Raw genomic sequence first — 27,248 nt, forward strand, 5'->3', positions numbered from 1 at the left:
ACATTTTATATTATTGAGGTTAAGGTTTTTGCAGAGGTTAGGATTAGGTTAATGTTTAGGTCAAGGGTTAGGATTAGGTTAAGGTTTAGGTCAAGGGTTAGGATTAGGTTAAGGTTTAGGTCAAGGGTTAGGATTAGGTTAAGGTTTAGGTCAAGGGTTAGGATTAGGTTAAGGTTTAGGTCAAGGGTTAGGATTAGTAAAAGTAGGATTTTTTAAGAACAATCAATCAACTTCAGTGTCCCCGTTTAGATAGTAAAGGAAACGTGCCAATGTGGGTTTGCCTGGTGTGTGTAACTCTGTGCACAAGGTATGTATGTGTGTGTGTGTGTGTTGTGCACGTGCGTGCGGGTAATGTATACATGACAAATGAGGTGGAGGAATAGGCAGGAAAAGTTGGCCCTCCCCTTCCAGCCAAAAAGCCAGAGCTGGTGCACCCTGCTGCTTGACTGAGGAACACTACTCCCGAATCCGACAGCGCAATTTATGATGTCACCATGGCTGCAAATCCAGGGCAAGTCCACCCATAACTGTCCTGTAAATCTGACCGGCTACAGAACCGGGTCGGCTTACGGCGTCAAGCGCACAACCCAAAACAGACAGCTCCGCACGTTTTACGGTCCGTAATGCGTTTTGATTTATGGACGCGCTTTGGGTTTTTATAGTTGTTTTATTTAATAATCATAACAGTTACTTATGTGAGGGGCTGAACTGAGTCAAAGTCTGGTTACCAGGCCTGGCTGAGGAAGGACCTGTGGGTTTGGCCCAGGAACTACAGCCAGGCACCCAGCCATCTCCGAACACGGGGAAAATAAAGGGGTCAGAAAAACAAACAAATTTCAGCTCTCCGCCCCTTGGGAGAAGGGCAGGGGTATGGGGGGGGGGGGGGGGGATTTGTGCACCTAAGCACTCAATGACATCACCCAGGGATGGGGCTGAGGAATGGGAGAGTGTGTGGCGAGTGCTGAGAGTGACTGAGTGCACCCTTACACACCCCCACATCCACTCTTATCACTCCATAACCTCTCAGTCCTCTCTGTTCACACCCGGAATGAAAGCGCCTTCAGCATCCATTAACCCTGTGTGAGTGTACAGCATAGTGGCACCCCCCCCTCTCCTTCCTCTACCACATCTGGGTTGAGTTACAGAACCTCAGAAAGGTAAGACCCGGGCCCCTGACGAACCCAACGGCCTACAGCGTAAAGCATTGGCTGGGAGGGTTCCTGTATGTTCTGCATGTGCAGAACTCTGACTCAGCGCACTGTTTTACACACCTGCATGTGCGTCTGCGTGCGTGTGTCCGTGCGTGTGTGTCTGTGCATGTGTGTCTCTGTGCGTGTGTGTCTGCGTGCGTGTGTGTTTGTAGGGCAGCGCGTGTTTTCAACATACCGCACGGCCCGCGTGGAGAACAGGCCCGGGTGGATGGCACTGAGCCAGTGTACGCCAGGTGGTTGGACCGGAGCCGGGGTCGAATCCTCTCCAAGCCGGTCCTGAAAGGTCCTGGGGGGACATGACGGAACAATCCGCACAAAGCACACCTGGACTCTTGGTAAGCTACAGCCTCAGACACGGGTCTAAAGAGGAGGTAGGGGGCTTGGTCAGAGCGTCAGAGGTCTGTCTGTGAGTGTGTGTACCTGTAAAGGTGGGCTAGTGGAGCGGTCACGATGACCAGGGTAGTTAAGAGCTGGTCACATAAGCTGTGGATGGTGGCCACCCAGGCATGGCGTCCCGCCGAGGGCTCCAAACCCAACAAGGACTCGGTCCTCTCACACAGACTCCACATCAGCTGCTCAACACACAGCAGCACCGCAGTGATGTCAAACCTGGGGGGACGGGGGACGGGGGGGTGAGACACTACCAAGAGCATGACATCATGACAACACGGCTGGACGCGCTGGGACAGTTATGGTCTGGGGGGCTTTGCGCCACTGCATGAAAGAAAAATCTCCTTTCACATTCAGATCGCAGTAAATCTGTTTCCGCAATTGGTTTTGGGCTTTTATTGGGACAATTTTTTCACGGGGGCCAAATCTGTCCTCAGTCTTCTAAGTCAGATGGACAGGACGCCTGAATGTGTCTAACCATTATCGTGGGGGGGTTGGAGCGCTGTTAGATGTTAGCAGGAGGAAATGTACTAACCCTCCCTCTCTATCATACTCTATCCATCTCTATCACTCTCTCGTCATCCCTCTCTATCACACTCTCTTTATCCCTCTCTGTCACTCTGTCTTTATCACTCTGTCTCTATTTCCCTCTCCTCTCTCTCTCTTTATCACTCTTTCTCTCTCTCTCTCTCATCCTCCTCTCTCTCTCTCAGCCAGCACTAGTGCACATGCACATTCTTGTGTTTATACTGTTCTTCTGGGGACTCCTGCGTTCCCTCACCCTTAACTTTAACCCAGAACCTTTATTGCAACAATTACCCTAAACTTAACCCCTGAGCAGGAAATATACTTATTTTTCCTCAAAGGTTGTAGCAAAATGTTAACACTAAGTCCTTGTGGACATGTTTTTGACTTAATTTAAGAACACACAAACCTTTCTCCCCATGATAATTCAGGGACTACCTGTACAGTGTCATCAGTGGTGATGAGAGGCATTGTAGTCTGAAGGCCGGTGTTCAGGACGTGTTTAGTATGTGTTAATGCAACATTCAGCCCAGTGGAACACTATGGAGTTTAGCCAAGACCGAAAGAGGCCAGAGAATCTGGTAGCTTTTAAAGTAGAAATTAATAATGAATAATGCAATAAGGACTTACCAGTGATACAAATAACAGTGACTATAGAATTTGAAATGATACTAATAACAATGACTATAACACTACCAATCATACTAATAACAGTGAGTATAGAATTTGAAATTATACTAATAACAGTGACTATATCACTACCAATCATACTAATAACAGTGACTATATCAATACGAATGATTCTAATAACAGTGACTATATCACTATCAATCATACTAATAACAGTGACTATATCACTACCAATCATACTAATAACAGTGACTATATCACTACTAATGATACTAAGAACAGTGACTATATCACTACCAATCATACTAATAACAGTGACTATATCAATACGAATGATTCTAATAACAGTGACTATATCACTACCAATCATACTAATAACAGTGACTATATCACTACCAATCATACTAATAACAGTGACTATATCACTACTAATGATACTAAGAACAGTGACTATATCACTACCAATCATACTAATAACAGTGACTATATCAATACGAATGATTCTAATAACAGTGACTATAGCACTACTAATTATACTAAGAACAGTGACTATATCACTACTAATGATACTAAGAACATTGACTATATCACTACCAATCATACTAATAACAGTGACTATATCAATACGAATGATTCTAATAACAGTGACTATATCACTACTAATGATTCTAATAACAGTGACTATATCACTACCAATCATACTAATAACAGTGACTATATCAATACGAATGATTCTAATAACAGTGACTATATCAATACGAATGATTCTAATAACAGTGACTATATCAATACGAATGATTCGAATAACAGTGACTATATCACTACCAATCATACTAATAACAGTGACTATATCAATACCAATGAAACTAATAACAGTGACTATATAACTACTAATTATACTAAGAACAGTGACTATATCACTACTAATGATACTAAGAACAGTGACTATATCACTACCAATCATACTAATAACAGTGACTATATCAATACCAATGATACTAATAACAATGATTATATCACTACTAATGATACTAATAACAGTGACTATATCACTACTAATGATACTAATAACAGTGACTATATCACTACCAATCATACTAATAACAGTGACTATATCACTACCAATTATACTAATAACAGTGACTGTATTACTACTAATGATACTAATAACAGTGACTATATCAATACCAATGATACTAATAACAGTGACTATATCACTACCAATTATACTAATAACAGTGACTGTATTACTACTAATGATACTAATAACAGTGACTATATCACTACCAATTATACTAATAACAGTGACTGTATTACTACTAATGATACTAATAACAGTGACTATATCACTACTAATGATACTAATAACAGTGACTATATCACTACTAATGATACTAATAACAGTGACTATATCACTACCAATCATACTAATAACAGTGACTATATCACTACCAATCATACTAATAACAGTGACTATATCACTACTAATGATACTAATAACAGTGACTATATCACTACCAATCATACTAATAACAGTGACTATATCACTACTAATGATACTAATAACAGTGACTATATCACTACTAATGATACTAATAACAGTGACTATATCACTACTAATGATACTAATAACAGTGACTATATCACTACCAATCATACTAATAACAGTGACTATATCACTACTAATGATACTAATAACAGTGACTATATCACTACTAATGATACTAATAACAGTGACTATATCACTACTAATGATATTAATAACAGTGACTATATCACAAGCAGCAGTGGACACTGGTATGTATGTAATCAGCAGAATGTGGGCTGATGCAGTATGTAGTTGGTGTACCTGATCTGCAGATGTCTCCGGTAGGACGGCCGCGCCCTGGAGTACCTCTGAACCAAAACCTGCAGACTCTCACTGACCACCTGGGCCAGCACGTCCCGCCCCACACAGCCTGGCACAGCCAACCATAGGTCAGCACGCAGTCCAGACAGGAAGTAGTGCCACATCTGCACCGAGAAGGAACACCTTTCACCCTGCGAGGGGAGGGTATAAATAAATTGAGATATTAGTGGATTGATTTAAGTAAAAGAACAGGAGATAGAGACAGGCAGAGGAGGCGATAAAAAGAATAGGTGAGGGACAGGAAGAGACCAAGAGAAAGACAGACAGAGAAGAGAAAGAGGGAGAAAGAGAGAGATGCAGAAAAAGTAAAAGAGAGGGGAAGAAAGAGAGACAAAGTGAGAGAGGGAGACAATGCGTCAACACATAGGAGGCCTCTCATGGTCAAGCCACCTACTCTCTGTTCATGTCCCCCCTGTGGGACTGAATACCTCTTTCATGTCCTGATCTGTGGAACACATCACATACGAGTGGAACCGTCTGGAATATCAATAAACACACACATGCACACAGATGTTCAAACAAGAACATACAAACAAATAGACACATGCGCACACACAACATAAGATGAGATGACAGAAACATGAAGGGTTTTATATCAGGTCAAAAAATTACTGTGAGGGAGACTGAGAAAAAGAACATCTCATTGAGGGAGATGAAGTGAGGGGGGGACTGAGAGAGAGAGAGAGAGAGAGAGAGAGAGAGAGAGGAAGAAAGAGAAGTTAAAGTGGCTTAGAGAGACAAACAGCAAACCTGAGAGACAGGAGAGAGGAGAGAAACTGGGGGAAAAAAGAGAGAGCGAGAGAGACAGGGGAGAGACTGGTTTCCTGTGTCTGTAATTGCTTTCAGACAGCGAGGAAAAAGGCCTACAGTTGGTTGTGTGAACAAAGAGATTATTAACAACATATCCGACATGTCGTAATGATCCCAGGATGGGTTCCGTTTGGCTGGTGTGAGCCGGGCCAGCCCCCCCCCACCCCCGGGCCAGTCATTTGGGGATTGTCTCTGGACAGAGAGCGTGACCATACGTCCGGGATTAGAGCTCCATCCTCTGCCTCTGGACTCAGCAGACCCCCTACCTGAGGACCGGCACCAACACACACCACATGTGTGGCTGAAACTGGCTGGAACTAGGACTTGGACTGGGTCAGGACAGGGTCTGTACTGGGTCTGAACTGGGTCTGGTCTGGGACTGGATTGGGTCTGGACTGGATTGGGACTGTACTGGGTCTGAACTGGGTCTGGTCTGGGACTGGATTGGGTCTGTACTGGGTCTGTACTGGGTCTGGTCTGGGACTGGATTGGGTCTGGACTGGGTCTGGACTGGGTCTAGTCCTGTGTAGCTCAGTTGACAGACCAAAGCCAGTGCAACAAGGGGGATGTGGTTTGGATACCCAGCCCTGTAGGTGGCGCTGGATAAGTGGCCTGCTAAATGACTAAAATGTCTGGGACTGTCATGGGTTGGCGTGGGTCTGGGCCGGAAGAGCTGAGCCTCCTCTGAAGTCCGGGATCCAGGGGGAACGGGCCAGAGAGCCCAGACTGTACTGCAGCCACACACCTGCACCCAGCAGGCCTGTCTGACCTCAATGGCCAGGAACGGCAGGAGGGAGAGGGAGGGAGGTGCGGGGGGGTCTGGGCTGGTTAAGGAGCATGAGTAGGGGAGGCTGCAGCAGCCCTGTTTCCAGACACTAAGAGCCAGACAGCTCAATCCCACCAGACCTCGGGGTGGCCCCAGATGTGCAGGGGGGAGCAGAGAGTGTACCCCAGGCCGAATGGGGGGGGGGGGGTATAAAACAAGGAGCAGGGGCTCCAACTGCTAACACAATTTTCAGATTTGATGAAGACTTTGACACAACAAACACAACATTCCAAGACATCTACATTACCAGAAAGTAACCCATTTCTACATTACCAGAAAGTAACCCATTTCTACATTACCAGGCAGTAACCCATTTCTACATTACCAGGCAGTAACCCATTTCTACATTACCAGACCAGAGTCAGTTCTACATTACCAGACAGTAAACCATTTCTACATTACCCGACAGTAACCCAGTAACTCCAGAAAGGGTTACCAGGCAGTTAACCAGCGGTAGCTCACCTCGTAGAAGGTTTTAGTGTGGGCCCAGTCGTGGCTCTCTGCGTCCTGCAGGATGGTGCTGGAACACACCTGGCCACAGTAGCTGGTCAGCTGCTCTCTCAGGCCCTCCGTAACATCCAGGTACCTCTGGATGGGCAGCAGGGTCAGGGGTCTGCAGGGCCACATCTCATGAGCAGGAGATAAGACAGTATAACAGATAACAGGGGACGTGAGGGGCCAGGACAGGTGTGTGAGGGCAGGGAGAAGGAGGAGGAATATGTGGGATGCCAGAGGGGTGCAGGGAGTTGAATAAACCCACCAGATGTATTTAACGGCTGTGACTAAAACCCGTCGGTCACTTCCCTCCCCCCTGTTCTCTCAGTCCTTCTCCCCAACCAGCGGCCGACCTCCTTCCCGTGAACTCCCTTGGTCATGACCACACAGACTCTCTGGAGCGCGTTCTCCCTAACCTGCATCCAGCCTTGGTTCAGTGTGAGAGGGGACATCTGTTTTCCAAGCCACACATCTCCTCCGTTCCAGCAGGCAGACTAACACACATTGCAGTCAGGCCATGGCTCTCCCACAGATATGCAGATTATTTACAACTCATTTATCGAGTTTTAGTACCTTTGGCAGTGCATTGACAATCTCCACGGACTGGGAACATACACAGGACAATGATGAAACCCCTGTAGGGTATTTAGGGACGGCAGTCTAGTGGAACCCAGGCTTGTTCATTATGACTCGGCTCGTTTTAAATCTATGTCTTTGCGGATGCTGAGTTCTCTGTTAGCTCTGAAGGTAGAGTGTTGATCGAGTGTGTGTGTGTGGGGGGGGGGGGGGGGGGCAGTTTGTGGTGTACCACCCACACAAGAGACACACAAACACACACACTGTGAAAACGAAGACTCACACTCTGGCTAGGGAGGCGCTGGTCTCTTTGAGTCGGTCGTGGTAGTGACACAGCCATTGGTGGACATACACGCTGGTGCCCAGGAGAGTGGCTAGGTTCTTCAGAGGGGCCCCGGAGGGCACCTGCCCGGCCCTCTCCTCCACACGGCCCAACATGGCGGACGCGACCCGGGCACACGCCTCCACAAAGCTGCAGCGCACCTCCAGCAGGACGCCGTCCCCACATGCCTCGGCAAGGGGGAGGAGGGCATTGCACTCCCTGATGATGTCACCGCAGAACTACATACAGGGAACAGAGAGTGGACGCATGAGAGCCAATCCAACGAGAGCAAGAGAAAGGCCTGGAGAGGCAGTGTTGGTCAGAAAAGAGAGAGACAAGGAAAGAATATGGATTGTAAAAGTACCTTTATTTGCCCATCTAACAAATGACATTTACAGAATATTTAGTCAAATTACATATAAATATCTATTATTATTATTACAACCACAATACTTTCCCCCACTTTTTTGGCCATCAACCATACACAAGCCGCACAGTACAGTAAACACACCTATACCCCCTCTTATGCATCCACAGTGCAAAATACAGACATGACACCCAACACATCTAAAAACTCTTCCAGACCAGTTCAAAATATGTATACTACAACATCAGGCGAGCCCTCACTAACCCCATCAACACAACCCTGGGATCAGTACACCCACCCTCACTAACCCCATCAACACAACCCTGGAATCAGTACACCCACCCTCACTAACCCCATCAACACAACCCTGGGATCAGTACACCCACCCCCACTAACCCCATCAACACAACCCTGGGATCGGTACACCCACCCTCACTAACCCCATCAACACAACCCTGGGATCAGTACACCCACCCCCACTAACCCCATCAACGCAACCATGGGATCAGTACACCCACCCCCACTAACCCCATCAACACAGCCCTGGGATCCACACCCACCCTCACTAACCCCATCAACACAACCCTAGGATCAGTACACCCACCCTCACTAACCCCATCAACGCAACCCTGGGATCAGTACACCCACCCCCACTAACCCTATCAACACAACCCTGGGATCAGTACACCCACCCTCACTAACCCCATCAACACAACCCTGGGATCAGTACACCCACCCCCACTAACCCCATCAACGCAACCCTGGGATCAGTACACCCACCCCCACTAACCCCATCAACACAGCCCTGGGATCCACACCCACCCTCACTAACCCCATCAACACAACCCTAGGATCAGTACACCCACCCCCACTAACCCCATCAACACAACCCTAGGATCAGTACACCCACCCTCACTAACCCCATCAACACAACCCTGGGATCAGTACACCCACCCTCACTAACCCCATCAACGCAACCCTGGGATCAGTACACCCACCCCCACTAACCCTATCAACACAACCCTGGGATCAGTACACCCACCCTCACTAACCCCATCAACACAACCCTGGGATCAGTACACCCACCCCCACTAACCCCATCAACACAACCCTGGGATCAGTATACCCACCCCCACTAACCCCATCAACACAGCCCTGGGATCCACACCTACCCTCACTAACCCCATCAACACAACCCTAGGATCAGTACACCCACACCCACTAACCCCATCAACACAACCCTGGGATCAGTACACCCTGTCCACATTGCCAGCTTGGCCGGCCCCACTAGGTCATTCACTAGGCAATTCCTTCTCCTATTCTCCTATTCAACAAACAGGTGTACAGTGACATACAAACTGTTTCAACATCTTGACAAAGAACAGAGTGTCTACATTGCACAGTAATATAGGAATCCTTAACAGTTAACACCTCTATGGTTCAAAACAATTGATATTTTGCTTCCGGAAACCTCACTTTCCAAGTCTCTACTTCCCCCCTTGTAAACGTGCCCAGGTAAACGCGCGAAAAACTTAATCTACAGTCAGGAGTGCCAGATAAAAAAACACATATAAATTTAACTCTCATGAACATGTTTGTAGATATGGTAGGAAAATGTATATAACAAATGAAATCTTACGAAAATAGGAAACCAGAATACTTTAAACTGGGTGAAGGTGCTGGTGCAAGCTGCTGGTCATTTCGGCGGACATTACAGTTATGTTAATGCAACAACAAAAAAACACCCATTCACCTAGACCTCCTCCCTTGCTGTAACAGCGGCCGTTACTTTGGTGCTCACAGAACGCCAGCCTAGCTAACTGTAAGGTTTTGGAGTGAGTCAAAAGCTCAATAAATGCAACGTAAGTTAAGAAAGCAGTAAAACGAACAATGCAATAGACAATATAGCATTACATCAAGCCTTAAATCTAGATAAATATGACTTACTTGTCGGATGCAGACGCTGCTGAAAGTAGGCTACCCCATGCCGTCTTCTTCTCTGGAATGTTACACACTTTTTTGCGCATTTACCGGTGCACGTTTACAAATCTGTGCACACAGATTGCAAAACCGTGCGTACTGATTGCAATACCGTGCGCACAGATTAGAAAACCAAGGGCATGCATTACGTGGGCACGTTTACAAATTTGTGGAAACATTACAGTAGTATTATTGTTGTTAAAACCTGGACAATTTGGCAGTGATTATCGGAAAATTGTGTTTTACAGACACCCAGCTAGAAACCGGACAGTCCCGGGCAAACTGGGATGTCTGGTAACCCTAACTTGAGGCAACTTCAACCTAGGTCTTCTACAGGCTCTGGCTATATATAATAATGTATACTATACTGAGATGTTTACAAAAACGTGTTAACATGAAAAAGACCAAGACCTGGTCAATGACCTGAAGAGAGCCGGGACCACAGTCTCAAAGAAAACCATTAGTAACACACTACGCCATCATGGATTCAAATCCTGCAGCGCACGCAAGGTCCCTCTGCTCAAGCCAGCGCATGTCCAGGCCAGTCTGAAGTTTGCCAATGACCATCTGGATGATCCAGAGGAGGAATGGGAGAAGGTCATGTGGTCTGATGAGACAAAAATAGAGCTTTTTGGTCTAAACTCCACTTGCCGTGTTTGAAAGGAAGAAGAAGGATGAGTACAACACAAGAACACCATCCCAACCGTGAAGCATGGAGGTGGAAACATCATTCTTTGGGGATGCTTTTCTGCAAAGGGGACAGGACGACTGCACCGTATTGAGGGGAGGATGGATGGGGCTATGTATCGCGATATCTTGGCCAACAACCTCCTTCCCTCAGTCAGACCATTGAAGATGGGTCGTGGCTGGGTCTTCCAGCATGACAACGACCCGAAACACAAAGCCAGGGCAACTAAGGGGTGGCTCCGTAAGAAGCATCTCAAGGTCCTGGAGTGACCTAGCCCAGTCTCCAGACCTGAACCCAATTAGAAAATCTTTGGAGGGAGCTGAAATTCCATATTGCCCAGCGACAGCCCTGAAACCTGAAGGATCTGGAGAAGGTGTTTATGGAGGAGTGGGCCAAAATCCCTGCTGCAGTGTGTGCAAACCTGGTCAAGAACTACAGGAAACGTATGATATCTGTAATTGCAAACAAAGGTTTCTGTACCAAATATGAAGATCTGCTTTTCTGATGTATCAAATACCTATGTCATGCAATAAAATGCAAATTAATTACTTAAAAATCATACAATGTGATTTTCTACATGCTTTGTAAGTGGAAAAACCTGCAAAATCGGCATTGTATCAAATAATTGTTCTCCCCACTGTATGTTGAAAATGGAAATAGACTATAACATACTGTAACTAAACCACAAATCTAGAGTATAACATACTGTAACTAAACCACAAATCTAGAGTATAACATACTGTAACTAAACCACATCTAGGGTACATCATACTGTAACTAAACCACATCTAGAGTATAACATACTGTAACTAAACCACATCTAGAGTACATCATACTGTAACTAAACCACATCTAGAGTACATCATACTGTAACTAAACCACATCTAGAGTATAACATACTGTAACTAAACCACATCTAGAGTACATCATACTGTAAATAAACCACATCTAGAGTATAACATACTGTAACTACAACACATCTAGAGTACATCATACTGTAACTACAACACATCTAGAGTACATCATACTGTAACTACAACACATCTAGAGTACATCATACTGTAACTACAACACATCTAGAGTATAACATACTTTAACTATATCAAATCTAGAGTCAATTATACTTTAGCTACAAGACATGTTTTCTGGCTTCTTCCATTGTCTCAAGCAAAACCACTCCGCTACTGAAAGACAGCAGGTTAATGCTGGGCTCCAGGCTGGGAGTATGAGGATCAGAGTTTTAGAGATGACGTCTCTCTTCCTCTTGGTCGTAAGCTGTCCTCCAGGCAGACACCTAGTAAATCATTTGGGATGGGTGAGATGAATGTACACTTCTCAGGCCCAGGTACAGAATGTCTCTGTCAAGTACAAGTCTCAGTACAAGGATTCCAATGGACACTTTTAGTAGGGTTCAGTTTGAATGACAGCGCAGTGCAGCAGAGGCAGGGGTGGGGCGGGGCTTCAGTGATCGGTCATCCTCCTGGTGGCGTCGAACAGTGCTTGGAGGGCAAAAGCGACGCTTAAATAATCATTTGGAATGGGGGAAATGCCCCCGTTCAAGGGTTTGCTACGCCATCCTGGCTGACAAGTACTATATGCTAGAGTTGCTCAGCAGCTTGGTGAGATCTACAGACAGGGAGGCCAAGAGACAGAAAGACATACAAACAGGAAGACAGGCAAACTGAAAGAGAGGCTGGGAAAGAGACACAGACAGAAATGCAGACAGACAGGCATCCATACAGACAGGCAGATAAGCAGGCAGACAGAGAGGCGGACAAACTGACAGGCAGAGCATAGACACATCACCCTGACATCCTGATACCCCCCTGGCTCATATGCTTCCCATTGGCAGCACATTAAGAGTAACGACAGAGGATCAGCGAATGCTAAAGAGTCACACGTGTGAACGAGTTCACCTCACAATTTATTCACCTATAGAAACGAGTTATGACCAGAGGTGATTCAAAAGCAGTAAAACATGGCCAGGTACCATAATATATTTCCTAAATTCCCCCAGGAGCTGCCTTGCCTTCAGCGTGGAATGGCCCCCAATGTATTTTTTTCCTTTTCCACACCGAAGTCTGTTCAATAGTGGGTCAATCACTCCCAGGCAGAAGGATAGATCACTTCAGCTGGGTTTTGTTTTACACTTATGCTACCATACTTGACTTACTGTTACTCTGGCAGGAAGTTCGACGTTCTGTCAGGGAGTTTCCAATGCGGACAGAATTGAAATCACCTTGGAGGAATGTGCTGGGCAGAAGAACCCCCGGTGGGCCAGAAAGGCCTGGGAACAATGTTCATTTGGACCAGGAAGTCAATAGACGATAGAGTGTATGAGTCATTAAGAGCTTAGCAGAGTGAGGACGATGGGCCAACAGCTACAGACAGACAGGCAAAAATACAAGCAAGGAGGCACACAGGACAGACAGACAGACAGGAAATACAGACAGATAAACCGACAGGCAGGCAGAGACAGAAAGAAATACAGACTGAAAGGCAGACAGACAGACAAAAAGGCATGGAAGGCAGGCAGACAGGCAGGCAGGCAGGCAGGGAGAGCACTCCATACCACTCAGGGTGATGAGGACCAGAGAGGTGTCTGGGAGATTTATTGCTCACACCGCTCGGTTCCAGCTATAGAGTGAACTGTATGTAGGTCAGATCAAACATATGGATCCCTCCTGGTCTTAGTGGAAGTGCCAGCTGACTGAAATGGGAGAAAGTTAAAGCAAGTATTGGATCTCTCTCTCTCCCCGTCTTTATGAGGCGTTCGTTCCACTTGGCTGAAGTCAACAGACAGGTGAGACATCGGACATGTAGGTGGGGGTGAAGGCAGAAAAGAGCAAACGTTCACATCGGGACGCAGCGGTGGGTGTAATGTGGCCCCTGATAAACACGTCCATGTATGGTAATGAAGGCAGGGGTTAGGGTCATGCAACTGAGGCTGGGATGGTGCTATGCAGGTATGCATATGAATGAGTGAAATATTGATCGGTTTAATGCTTTTGAACTGGACACATTTGACGCTACACACTTGTATCGTAATTCGCTCTCGCCTCAAAAAACGAGGCAGGCAAGTGTCAAAAAAAAAAAGGCAGAGAAAAAAAAACAAAAAAAAACACAGGTCTCGTCTTTGGTCTCAGTGGGTGCTCCTGAATGCAAATACATGCATGTATAACCTTTGAGCTGAGAGGCTCTCATCTTTAAAGCGTTGACCTACACATAAATATGTTGTACAGGTCTTGAGTGGAGACAAATTCTGACACTCGTTAGCAATGAGGAGCCACAACCAGTGTCTGTGTAAAGGGCTTAAGGAAAGGGGGATGGGATGGGAATGGAAAGAAAGAAAGGAGAAAGTACATGCTGCTTGTGAGGAAAAGCAAGGCAGGAAGAAGGTCCTCGCAGGCCGCAACTGAATCGACTGCAGCTAAAAGTAAAACGCTGCGGGTTCAATCCAAACGTTTAGGGTGTAGCATAGCAACACCCGCCCCAATCACCATGACAGACTCCTTAAAACACCATATCCTACTACCCGGTCCAGCCATAGACCCCGGCACTGTTAAACCAAACAGACACCAATACAACCAGTTCTCCATCTGAGACTGACCTGGTATGTTGACCTCACAAAGGGGTTCAGTAATAATGGGTCAAAGGTCAAGCCTGGGGTCCAGCCCGCCGCAAACCAAACCTACCCTTTCATCAATGTCTCCTTGCTGCTAACCCACAGGACACCGTAGGCTTCCCTGGGCCTAACCAGAGTCTGATGTGTCAGTCATGTCAGGCACAAACCATCTGGACTCTCCTCAGCCGAGAGCCCAGCAGGAACCGGCCCATCAATCTCCCTGGCAGGCCTGTGGGAAGGAAGTTCTCCTCTAAACCCAGTGCAGGCAGCAGTAATGGACTGGGACACCAGGACATTATCCCAGGCCGGTCCCAGACGCAGTGAAAACAAATGGACAGGAAACAGCTGGGGTTGGCGTGGCTGTTTAGCCAATGTGGCGTGTATGTGGGGGGACACAGGATAGGAAGGAAGAGGAAGACAGCGTCGATACCTGATACCCTCTGAGGAAGAGGAGGATAGTAGGGGGTGCTTAACCAGGGCGAGGTGCCATGGGCTTCGGGGAGACAGCCCCGCCTCACTGTCATGTAGTCTGCTCCTTCTTTTACGCGGCCATATGGACAACACATGGAGATGGACGTACCACACACACTCATTTGAGCTGATCGTTGTGTTCACCTTAGCAACCATCTTGGGGATGTCCCTTCCTGGGCAAGTCAGGGCGGAGTCATCTGTGTCAGGCGTGTTGGTCAGGGCGATGTGGGCAGAGCCAGAGAGGAGTGACAGCTCCTCCTCCTGCCGCAGGGCCTTCGAGCACACGTCTTCCAACACCACTTTCACACAGTGGGCTATCTGAGGAACCAGCTCTCTGAACGCAGTCCTCCATTCAAACTCCAGAACCAAGGGCTAAACCAGGAAGAGACAGCAGCACAGACAATTAATATAGGGAATGAAATAAAGGACACTGGTCATTGTCTATGATCAAGTTGGAGTAGCTGATTTATTGCTCAAGATGCAGTTCCTCCTCCGAAGCAGACGAGGGCAGTCTCACCTCCGGGCTCTGGAAGAGCATCTCTCCCGTGGTCTTGGTGTAATCCACAGCTGTCATTTCCAAGTTGTCTTTGGTCTTTTTCAGTATTCCTATAACAGAAAAAGACATGGCTTTGCAATCAGTTTAATATATTAATATTTGAATAACCCATATGATTAAGAAAACCCTTTAAGCGCTTTGTTAAGGGAAATTAAATGGCCGTCAACCTAAAGACAAAGATAAAGCATCTATTAAAACATTGCTGCTCAGGAACACTGTAGCTACAACGTACTTCTTAGAAGTGAACTCTTTCGCACACAAAAACTGCCGCAGTGCACATTTTCGATGATATCCCATTGTAAATGGTGAACGGCATGGAAAATGCCTGCGTAACTGAACATGATAAACCAGCAGGCCACATCTCCCTTCCCTGTCCTTTCAACAGACCAATCAGTAAGAGTAACCACCGGATGTCAAGCCTCGGGGAAAACCAGACATGAGCCGTGAATGCAACAGTGAGCACTTTATTAGTCTAAATCTGGAGCTTGGAGTTGATTTGAACCCAGATAACAAGGAGCCTAACTGGGCTAATCCTTAGGGGGGGGGGGGGGTGAGACGGGTGTGTGAGGGGAACAAATTAAAAGGAGCACACATCAAGGCCGCATTTTCCTAATCAGAAGCGCAGAAGTGAGACCTCGGGCGAGGCAATTTAGCCCGAACAAGAACGCGCGGAATGGATGAAGAGTGGAAGCAGGCTGCACGTCACTTTTTGACCTTTAAGCCCATCTGATGAATTTCTGGTAATTAAGCCATTTGATTGCTTCGAATTAATGATTTGGATAACTGCCCTTTAAAGCCTGTTTACTTCTCTGTAAATCGAGGCTGTCTGCATGTCTTGTTTTTTAATGTAACCTTTATGGAAATTACTACATGCACCAAAAGCTTTTATTTAAGTTCTCTGCTCTGGTCCAGAGGGGAGAGGACTGGTGGAGACATACACGCCACCCAAGACCATTCCCTGTTAAAAGAACACATTTAAATAACACATGGCGAGAATGTCTGTCATCCCTGAACGTCCTCACTACTATTTCAGAGCACACAATGTTGGTGTTGGATGTGGATGCTGTGTGTGTATTGGGGGAACCCCACCCCATCTCTCTCTCTCTCTCTCTCTCTCTCTCTCTCTCTCTCCCCCCTCCCACTCTCTTTCTCTCTCTCTCTCTCTCTCTCTCTCTCTCCCAACCCCTCTCCCCCCTGTGTGTGTTTGTATGAATGTGTGCATGTTGATGGTGTGTGTGTGTTTGTGTGTTGTTGTTGTTGGGTGTGTGTATGTGTTGTGTCCGGTTGTTGTCTTGCTGTGTATGTGTGGTTGTCTTGTTGTGACTGTGTGTGTGTATGTGTTGTTGTGTGTGTGTTTGTATGAATGTGTGCATGTTGATGGTGTGTGTGTGTTTGTGTGTTGTTGTTGGGTGTATGTATGTGTTGTGTCCGGTTGTTGTCTTGCTGTTTATGTGTGGTTGTGTCTTGTTGTGTCTGTGTGTGTGTGTGTGTGTGTGGTTGCACAGCTGCACCTGAGCCTACCTCTCACACTGCAGGGAGTCTCCCCAGCACAGTTGATGAAGGCCAGTTGAGTGGCCAGCTCTTCCACCTGGCGCTCCAGTCCCAGCAGGGTGCAGGCTAGCTGGGTCAGGGCCCTCAGCTGGTGGGCTGTCAGGCTGAAGTTCCTGCCTGTTTCTGGAGCCACTTCCAGAGGTGCTGTGATGGACGGGGTTACACAGAGAAAACTTCAGGCTTCCTCTCACTAGCACGCTGTAATGTAATATTACAGGATTATTCAATCTAATGGGATGTTTAGCAAGAGCACACGCTTGCCAGCACACACACACACACACACACCTTTACTCCATCATATCACACCCTATGTCACCCTGGCATAACCTCACACCCCTTATGCCCTGGCATAACCTCACACCCCTTATGAATATCGATTCCCAACAACAACAAAAAAGGAACTTTCTACAAACGAAGTCACACATCCTCGGCGCAAAACTTTTCTTCCTCTGACCCACGGATGACCCCCTCAGCAAATATGGATTTCCCATTTCTGAGGCTGTCAAAGCATCACCCAGGGGATGTTCCGCATTAAGCCAAAGAATGAGCGGCTGTGAAATGTGTTGCTGTACTTTTAGACACATGAACAAATACTTTTGTGCGTCCGCTTAAATGAGTTCCTCCGCTGAGAAGTCATTTGGGAATGGATCAGTGTGGTATTAGCAGTGTTATAAAAGCACGGCCATGATTTTGTGTGGGGAAAAAAAGGCTTCCAATTATTGCAACACTATTGCCTCCAGATCCTAATGCAATTTTGTCACATTGTTAAACAAAATCTGACAATATGACAACACACTCAATCCCTGGTGTCAAGGCTTAATCATGCACGAATGTGTGTGTGTGTGTGTGTGTGTGGAGAGGCTGGTAAATAACTTTATTTGTGGATGGCTTTTTGCCTTCCATTTGCACATGTCAGTCTTCACAGATGATTGGTTCAATGCTCCCAAGACTCTGGATCTTGCTGGTCACCTTGGGATAATATTCATGCTTCAAATGTGTGTGTTGGCATGTGTAAGAATAAGTGTATATACTGTGTATGTATACTGTGTATGTGTGTGTGTCTGTGTGTGTGTATACTGTGTGTGTGTGTGTGTGTGTGTAATTAAGCAGCATAGACCCACGGCTCCACAGCTCCACAGTAATGGGTTCCAGTGGGAGTCAACACAACAGAGCTTACCTCTCAATGTGCACATGCATGACCTGACACAAAGATAGACACACACCTCCCCCTACCCCTCTCTCTCTCAAAACACACACATCATACACACCTCATACACGCACCACACACACACACACACACACACACACACATACACACACACACACACCTTACACAGATCTACACACACACAAACACGTACTCATACTGTATGCAACACTCACCTCCAACTACTACCAGCAAATGCAAACGAAACACCTCCAAAGCAAAGAAGCTAAAGCAGAGGTGACATGAGGTATCCCTTTTAAAGAAACATCCAAGGATAATAAACCTAAAAATAAAGACTCTCTCTCCCTCTCCCTCTCTCTCCACACAGTCCTGAGTGGCTAACCTGTTGACACTGTCACAACTCTGTCCCCTCTGCTCCGCTCTGTAAGGTGAGGAGTCCATGACCCCCTGGAATATGTCTTTCCTCCACTGTGTCTCTGAAACACTCGGACAGCGATGACACCTGACCTTGGAGTGTAACAGCCCTTTAACAGCCCTGTTCCACGTCCCCTGTCTACTCAAGCAGCCACACAGCTACATGTATTTATATCTCTCTAAACGGGCCAAATAGCCCTGGTTTCACCACAGTTGCCAGATACAGCCATCCAAAGCTCATTACGCATGTGTCACCTCACATAGTGGAGGAAAAGGGAGGTGATTGCAGCGGCTTGATGGAGTGAGGTGTTTAGGGCACCCAGGTGTGTCGTAGTGGACCGACGCTCTGTGAGGCTGGGGGGGAGGGACCAGGGTTCAGTCAAGGGTCAGCCTGCAGACAACCACCCGTAAGGGACCGGGGATAAATGCACCTCTAGGGTGCACGTAGTCCCAGTTTGATCACACCTGGTGTATTTATTTGAATGAGAACGACAGGGAGAAGAGCGGGAGACAAAGGGAGATATCAGACTCCCCTAACTGGGAGAACGAGTAAATTAAATGAAATGTATTGGGTGTTACGTGGTGACGGATAGTTAGTTTCATGGAGTCTGGAACGGCTGGCCTTGTGAAAACACAGGCAGGGGGGTAAAACAGCAGACAAGACACTGTGGATGGGGGGGGGGGGTGACCAGCATTTCAATTACACTGTCAGACTCAATTAACAACGCATTCTTCACCCCCCATCCGTTCGTCTGCTCCCAGGCTGACTGGCTAAGAACACAGTCAAACAGGACCCGACACACAGCGACATTATGGAGTAGGCCGGCCAATGACAGACAGCGTCGTTATGGAGTAGGCCGGCCAATGACAGACAGCGTCGTTATGGAGTACGCCGGCCAATGACAGACAGCGTCGTTATGGAGTACGCCGGCCAATGACAGACAGCATTGTTATGGAGTAGGCCGGCCAATGACAGACAGCGTTGTTATGGAGTAGGCCGGCCAATGACAGACAGCGTCGTTATGGAGTACGCCGGCCAATGACAGACAGCGTCGTTATGGAGTATGCCGGCCAATGACAGACAGCATTGTTATGGAGTAGGCCGGCCAATGACAGACAGCGTTGTTATGGAGTAGGCCGGCCAATGACAGACAGCGTCGTTATGCTGTACGCCGGCCAATGACAGACAGCGTCGTTATGGAGTACGCCGGCCAATGACAGACAGCGTCGTTATGGAGTACGCCGGCCAATGACAGACAGCGTCGTTATGGAGTACGCCGGCCAATGACAGACAGCATTGTTATGGAGTAGGCCGGCCAATGACAGACAGCGTCGTTATGGAGTACGCCGGCCAATGACAGACAGCGTCGTTATGGAGTATGCCGGCCAATGACAGACAGCATTGTTATGGAGTAGGCCGGCCAATGACAGACAGCGTTGTTATGGAGTAGGCCGGCCAATGACAGACAGCGTCGTTATGGAGTACGCCGGCCAATGACAGACAGCGTCGTTATGGAGTACGCCGGCCAATGACAGACAGCGTCGTTATGGAGTACGCCGGCCAATGACAGACAGCGTCGTTATGGAGTACGCCGGCCAATGACAGACAGCATTGTTATGGAGTAGGCCGGCCAATGACAGACAGCGTTGTTATGGAGTAGGCCGGCCAATGACAGACAGCGTCGTTATGGAGTACGCCGGCCAATGACAGACAGCGTCATTATGGAGTACGCCGGCCAATGACAGACAGCGTCGTTATGGAGTAGGCCGGCCAATGACAGAAAGCGTTGTTATGGAGTACGCCGGCCAATGACAGACAGCGTCGTTATGGAGTACGCCGGCCAATGACAGACAGCGTCGTCATGGAGTAGGCTGGACAATGACGGACAGCTTGTGCCTGGTAGGTAACTAAACTGAAACAAAAAAGAAACAGGAACATCCATTTGGGAAAAGTCATCAGTCTGCTCCCGCACATTCTCCAGTGGGTTCCACGTGAGTTGAACGGCATTAGCATCACAGCCACGCTCTCCTGACTGGCATGAAAAGCCCAAGGAGGGAGGGGATGGGGGGAGGGAGGGAGGGGAGGGAGGGAGGGGAAGGAAAGGGAATTCCCTCAGCAGTTGTTATTGATTCTGGTGTTTACGGACGGATAGTTTAGTGCCGTTTACAATACAGAACAGATGCAGTTGGTGAGCAAAAAGGTAAACAATTGCTGTGTGGCAGGCTGCCAAGTCCCCGGCCTGCTGAATTAGACCCACACTGAAGTGCATTTCCCTCTGGGCTGCACTTATTGCCACTTCATTTCCTCAGCACTCACTCTCCTTCTTTCCCTCCTCTCGCTGTCGCCCTTTCTTTCATTCTCTTTCTCTCATTGTCTCCCTCTCTTTCTCTCTCTCTATTTCTTTCTCTGTCTCTCTTTCGCTCTCTATGTCTCATTCCATCATCGTCGTCAGGGCAGGGTGTAGGAACTTGTCGTCTGTCCGCCTTCTGTCCTTCTCTGACCCCTGAGGCCCGCCACTTCCTAACAGAGCCATTAGTGAGGGGAATTGCATGTGTCTGACATGGCCGAAAACCAATTATTAGATACTTTCTTCCAAATGATGCCAGAGTCTGTTGGGAATGGGCAATCATGCAATAATTTAGCCACTGATTTAATTTCTTTCGACCTGCTTTCTTTCGCTCGGTGTATCACTAGCGTTTCCCTTGCTCACGCTCGTTCTCCACCTATTTCTCTCTCCATGTACTCATTTATTTACTTGCTTCCACTCTGTCCCTCAGCCTCTGTGTGTTGTGGATGATAACTCCACAGTGCTGTAGGGAATGCACCCCCCCCCCCCGCCCCCCACCCCTTTGCCAGGCCTTACTGACTGTCTGAATGGCTGGCTTCCTGACTGAGTGGCTTGCTGGATGTCTGACTGGCTGGCTGACTGACTTTCTATCTGACTGGGAAACTGTCTGTCTGTCTAAGTGACTGGCTGTCTATCTGACTGGAAGGCTGTCTAACTGACTGGCTGGCTGGCTTTCTGACTGGCTGTCTGACTGGCCATGAGCCTCACAACTCCACCATTGCAAAAACAACAGAGAGGGGCTGACATGGGACGACGGGGTGTGGGAGATGTGGAGAGAGTGTGTGTGTGTGTGTGTGTGTGTGTGTGTGCGGCGCTCTGTCAGTGTGCGTGTTGGTGTTGTCGCTGGCAACACAAGCTCCAGTGGCGTGTAGAGAGAGAAGGGGATTGACAAGTTTATCATGCAGTCAGATGGCCTGCTGCTGCCCTCCACAGACTGACAGAACAACAAAGGGATGTTGGTGTATTGGAGGCAGAGATCCACAAAGATGCAGATGTTAACCATAACCCCGGGATTCCCTCGCTCCTACATCAAACCCGGCTCCTGTCGAACGCCCCACCCCACACCGTCTCTCCGCCCCACCCCTGCATGCCGGCAATCAGAGTAGACGGCTGGGCAGGGACTTGGATGTGTGTATTTGTGTGTGTGTGCGTTGTGCCTCAGCCTCATTCTCCTGACAGTTTTCTGAGGGGCACACTGCGGCCCGGTTGGCCCCTGTGTGGGGGGGGGGCCCTTGGGGTTCAGTGACGGCCGGGTCCTGCTCCTTCAGTCACGGGCCGCTGCTTAACCAGACATCGTTATTATGGGTGATTCCGACAGACGCCCCCCACCCCCCCCCCCACCCCCCCCGCCCCCCTCATCTGCCCGCCAACTCCAGCTAAACAAAAGTGATGCACAAAAGCTGAGAATCTGAGAAAATGGAACATGTCTGACACATATGCACACCATGCATGCACTCACACACAACCCATGTTTATTCTAGTACCTGCATGACCGAACCCAGGGTTCATAGACGAGGCTCCATCAGGGATCTACCTGTGGTCACCCGACCCACAAGGTCTCCGCCGCCGATGGCAAAATCTTAGTCTGACTCGGCCTATAAAAGCCACCCGATCTCCCCGTCCCCAATGTCGTAATTATGTGGCAGCGCGCGTTAGCATGGCCGCGCTGACAGCGCACATAAACCCCCGGCACTGATTCGATCCGGCGAGGAGCCGCTCTTATTAAATATTAACCAACGCCATTCCCAAGTAGCTTGGATCCCCAGACGGAGGCCTCCACGGCAGGTAGCGGCAGGAGCAACTATCTCCGGCTCTACTGAAGCACTCTACCCTGCTTAATAGGCCACGCGCGGCTCTACTGGGGGAAGTTCAAAGAGTGAGGGTGGAGGTGAATGTGCTTACTATCCACATTCTATTCGGCGCGGAACAAGTGTGGAAGAATTACTCGGGGACTAGAAATGGAATTCAAATCCAGGGAGGAGGCAGGAGTTGCTCAGTGTTTGAATGAAGTAGCTTCTTAGGCGTACTTTCCCCCCCGTGGACTATTGTTAGCGACACGTGTGCAGACAGCCGGTCTTAAAGGCAGCAAAGCCAAATTATGTTCATGGTACGCATGGAAAGTGTGTATCGACGTATGGAAACTGGGAAGCAATTATTAACACCATTTACAAACTCTGCACTCTATGCATTGCATATATTCGGCCTATATAACTATTTTCGGCTGAATTGTGTCATGAGTACAAAGGAAATTACACATGCATTTCCTCTAAAGCACTTATATGCTGCTGCACACACTTGCACACATTGAAAGATAGATTACCTGGCAACCACAGGCACAGAATAACACACGCACCCGCACACACACACACACGCACACATTCTTGGCCAGCCCTTTCCTGTACAGAAGCAGTGAGGTGTGGTAGTAAGGTTTAAAACCTGCATTGTCCCTGGCTACTCAACCTGTCTGGCAGACTCCAGAGCTCTACTGCTCACCCCATTACTCCCAGGAAAGAGAGAGAGAGAAAGGAAGAGAGAGAAGGAAAAGGGGAGAGGAGGTGAGCGAGAGATGGGGAAGGAGGGCTACAAAGGCCTGAGAACCTCACATCTGTCTGGGAACAATGTCAGAGCTTCCCTTTCAGGCAGTGGGGTTAAAAGAATGGCCACATCTCACTGTGAACGCTGTTAAATGGTTCAGCAGTCTGACGGTACCTGCTGCCAGACACTGAACTCCCCGGGGATATCTCAGGGAAGAAGGCACAGCACAGGAACAGACTGCCTCCAAGGCACCCCCCCCCCATTCCTCCTCTCTATGGAAAACACGGCAAATGAATAGATAGGAAGAAACAAACAACAAGAAGACACAGGGAGAAGAAGGAATCTGAAGATTTGTGCACAAACTAAATCAATGCATATGTTTTTTTATTTTTTTATTTATTCGCTGTCAAAGCGGCGCCTGCAGATCTCCATAGGTAACCATAACATCAACCAGAGGTATGTAATATGACAGGATGTGGAGGCGCCACTGTACCTATCAGGCCACAGTCTACTTCGGTATATACTGCTGTCTTTCATATGTAAGACCCTAAAACCAGCCAGATCCCCATAAAAGAGACCTGATACTCCTACCATAGACCTCCCACGACAGACCTGATCCTCCTACCACAGACCTCCCACCACAGACCTGATCCTCCTACCACAGACCTCCTACCACAGACCTGATCCTCCTACCACAGACCTCCCACCACAGACCTGATCCTTCTACCACAGACCTCCTACCAGAGACCTGATCCTCCTACCACAGACCTCCCACCACAGACCTGATCCTTCTACCACAGACCTCCCACCACAGACCTGATCCTCCTACCAGAGACCTGATCCTCCCACCACAGACCTGATCCTCCTACCACAGACCTCCTACCACAGACCTGATCCTCCTACCACAGACCTGATCCTCCTACCACAGACCTGATCCTCCTACCACAGACCTGATCCTCCAACCACAGACCTGATCCTCCTACCACAGACCTGATCCTCCTACCACAGACCTCCCACCACAGACCTGATCCTTCTACTACAGACCTCCTACCAGAGACCTGATCCTCCTACCACAGACCTGATCCTCCTACCACAGACCTGATCCTCCAACCACAGACCTGATCCTCCAACCACAGACCTGATCCTCCTACCACAGACCTGATCCTCCCACCACAGACCTGATCCTTCTACCAGAGACCTCCTACCAGAGACCTGATCCTCCTACCACAGACCTGATCCTCCTACCACAGACCTGATCCTCCTACCACAGACCTCCTACCACAGACCTGATCCTCCAACCACAGACCTGATCCTCCTACCACAGACCTGATCCTCCTACCAGAGTATTAGTGGTACAGCATGCAGCCACACAGCACAGGGCAAAAAATCTGCAGTGCTTCAGCGTTGTTACACAGCGTAGGCGCCACTTCCCTTTGGTGCGATGTTCTGCCTCCGGTGCTACATTTGACGGTTTGCTGAGCGGCACGTAGGTGTGTTGCCGCCGCCGCCGCGCCGCGCTACGTGATCAAACAGCCTAACTGACGCACGGCCAATTACCCAGGCTGCCGTCTCTCATCTCGCGTTTAGGAGGAGGGAACGAGAGACGGGAGGGAGAGGTGTAAAGACGGAGTGAGGGAGGCGGAGAGGAAGAGAGGCGCGACTATGTGTTTAAATAAGACTGGCAGATGTAAAAGCCTGACACATGCACCATTTTGAGGAAAGTAAACAATGGGTAGTCTTGCATGTTTACTCCCGTATTTCCCCGGAAATAGGCCAATCAGAGAGCCAAATACACGGTACGAGGCATCAGATGTGATATGCCATGGAGCGTTAACCATGTCGCTCAGCACCTCATCTTCCCTCCCACACAGGGTTCACAAACCACAAATAACTTCCTTACAAATAGATCCAAATTCTTCTCATCGCATTCACTGTATTCCTCTTTCTAGCTACAACAAGGCAGACAACACACGGGACTGTTAAATAATTGCTTGGTTCTCTCTAAACCTCTAGTTTCAGACATCTTTCTGAAACAACAATGGCTATCTTTGCCTGTTTTTCATTGATTTTCAGTGGGCCCCGAGACTATTTTAGAAGGGTAGAAACTAAATGTGTTCAAGATTGTGAAGGAAGGTAGGGCAGAAGAGCCGGACAGACACATGGAGAGAGAGAGAGAAAGAGGGAGAGAGAGAGAGAGAGAGAAAGAGGGAGAGAGAGAGAGAGAGAGAGAGAGAGAGAGAGGGCATCCCTGAGCGAGTACAGACAGAGTGATGGCTGCTCCACTGACCTACAGCCGTCTTAGGCCTGGCGGAGATCCTTCTCCCCTTGCTGCTACTGAGCATGGTGTTGTCCTTCAGGGCGCTCTCACACTCTCTCCCCATCATGGCGGCCAGTTCCCGAGACACTGTATCCAGATAGGCCGCGTTGAGGAAACCCAGGATGGTGTGCGGATCGGCCACCCCGTTGAGGACGTGCAGCTCCTCCCTGATGGCCGAGCACAGGGCAGGGGCCGCGGCGCCGACACCCAGGGCCAGTCTGTCGAAGCCCGTGGCCCCGGGGCCGGAGCCCAGGGCAGAGTGGAGGAGAGAGAGCGCCGCCCGGCTCCTCAGGCCCTGGTAGAGCGTCAGCACTTCCCACGCCGGGTACAGAAAGAGCAGCTGCTGCAGACAGTGGATGCGCCGAGGGACGGGGAGCGGGAGGGCCAGCCTGTCCAGCAGGCGGCGGCGCAGCAAGAGACGCACCTCGTCCCACAGCTCCAGGCTCTCCAAAGGGCCTTCCTCCCGGGCGGCATGGACCGACGGGCCGGGCTTCATGAGGGTGGACGAGGTAGCGCCCCCGGGGAATGACACGCCACACTGGGAGGAGATGTTGACGAGCAGCTGCAGCGTCAGGTCCTCCCGCTCCTCCTCATCTGTCTTCAGGTAGTGCAGCTTAAGGGGGGGGGGGGGGGAGCAGAAACTGTAGTAATAATCACTGAAATTCACAAATTCCATTCACTTCCTGAGGTGAGAGGAACATTTTGGCTCATTGAATACAGTTGTGCTGAGTCATCGTGAAGGAACTTTACCACTGCTTTCAGGAAGTCCAGAAGCTCCTGGTGTCCCGTGGCGACAGCCCTGACCGCGCTGGGGTTCCGTGGGCTAAACCACTGCAGACATTCTGTGGGGCTGAGTGGGGGCTCCTCCGTCCAGGACTCACCCATCTTCTGCTGCAGTGCCTTCAGACTCTGTTCGATACTAAAGAGGGACAGAGATAGACGCCACTCACAATGAACTCTGACTGTCACCGCCATCACGTACTCATAACAGCACACCCCTCCACACCACCCCAAGCACACAAACACACAGAAACACACACACACTCACTCACTGCCAAGCCCTGAGAGAGACACATCACCGCTAATGAACACAGACATCAATAAATCCCAGTTGGGTTACAATGCGTGTGTATGTGTGTGTGTCTCTGTGTGTATTGAGTAACTGGTGTGAAGTTGTGTTACAGACATCTGATACCAGCTGAGTGCCACGTCTCTCTCATCCCCTTGCCACACACAAAGTCAGACAGAAAGACAGGCCTCCCATATTAACAGACTGCATCAGCAATTCTGTCTCCCCTTTAATGTGACAGATTAGAAATGACATCCGCGGGCGCATGTTTAGTCGTTTCCATGCAAATCAATGCGAGCCCTCATCTGTGTGTCTTTGTGTGTGTATGAGAGATGAAGAAAGAGAAGGAAACGGGGAGTCACAGAAAGAGGGAGATGGGGAGAACGAGAGAGGGAGTTCAGTTTTACTAGCACCCATCTCCTCCACCTCCTCGGGCAAATAAAGCCCCTCCTGCTCCCAGGCCTC

The 27,248-nt window shown here is 48.6% G+C and overlaps 1 protein-coding gene across 3 annotated transcripts in view; it reads right to left on the reverse strand.

Moving 5' to 3' along the window:
- Nucleotides 1–27,248, reverse strand: part of kiaa0825 (KIAA0825 ortholog) — a 133,311-nt gene that overhangs the window by 95,995 nt on the left and 10,068 nt on the right. For all 3 annotated transcript variants that reach the window (XM_034296604.1, XM_034296603.1, XM_034296602.1), the window contains 10 exons: nt 26,465–26,633; nt 25,685–26,327; nt 16,903–17,076; nt 15,343–15,431; nt 14,970–15,197; nt 7,656–7,933; nt 6,764–6,914; nt 4,606–4,796; nt 1,632–1,820; nt 1,387–1,497 (listed from right to left, as the gene is read on the reverse strand). In XM_034296604.1, coding sequence (XP_034152495.1) covers nt 1,387–1,497; nt 1,632–1,820; nt 4,606–4,796; nt 6,764–6,914; nt 7,656–7,933; nt 14,970–15,197; nt 15,343–15,431; nt 16,903–17,076; nt 25,685–26,327; nt 26,465–26,633 — 2,223 coding nt within the window. The remainder of the gene's footprint in view (nt 1–1,386; nt 1,498–1,631; nt 1,821–4,605; nt 4,797–6,763; nt 6,915–7,655; nt 7,934–14,969; nt 15,198–15,342; nt 15,432–16,902; nt 17,077–25,684; nt 26,328–26,464; nt 26,634–27,248) is intronic.

This window comes from Esox lucius, chromosome 13 (assembly GCF_011004845.1).
Source record: "Esox lucius isolate fEsoLuc1 chromosome 13, fEsoLuc1.pri, whole genome shotgun sequence".
NCBI lineage: Eukaryota > Metazoa > Chordata > Actinopteri > Esociformes > Esocidae > Esox > Esox lucius.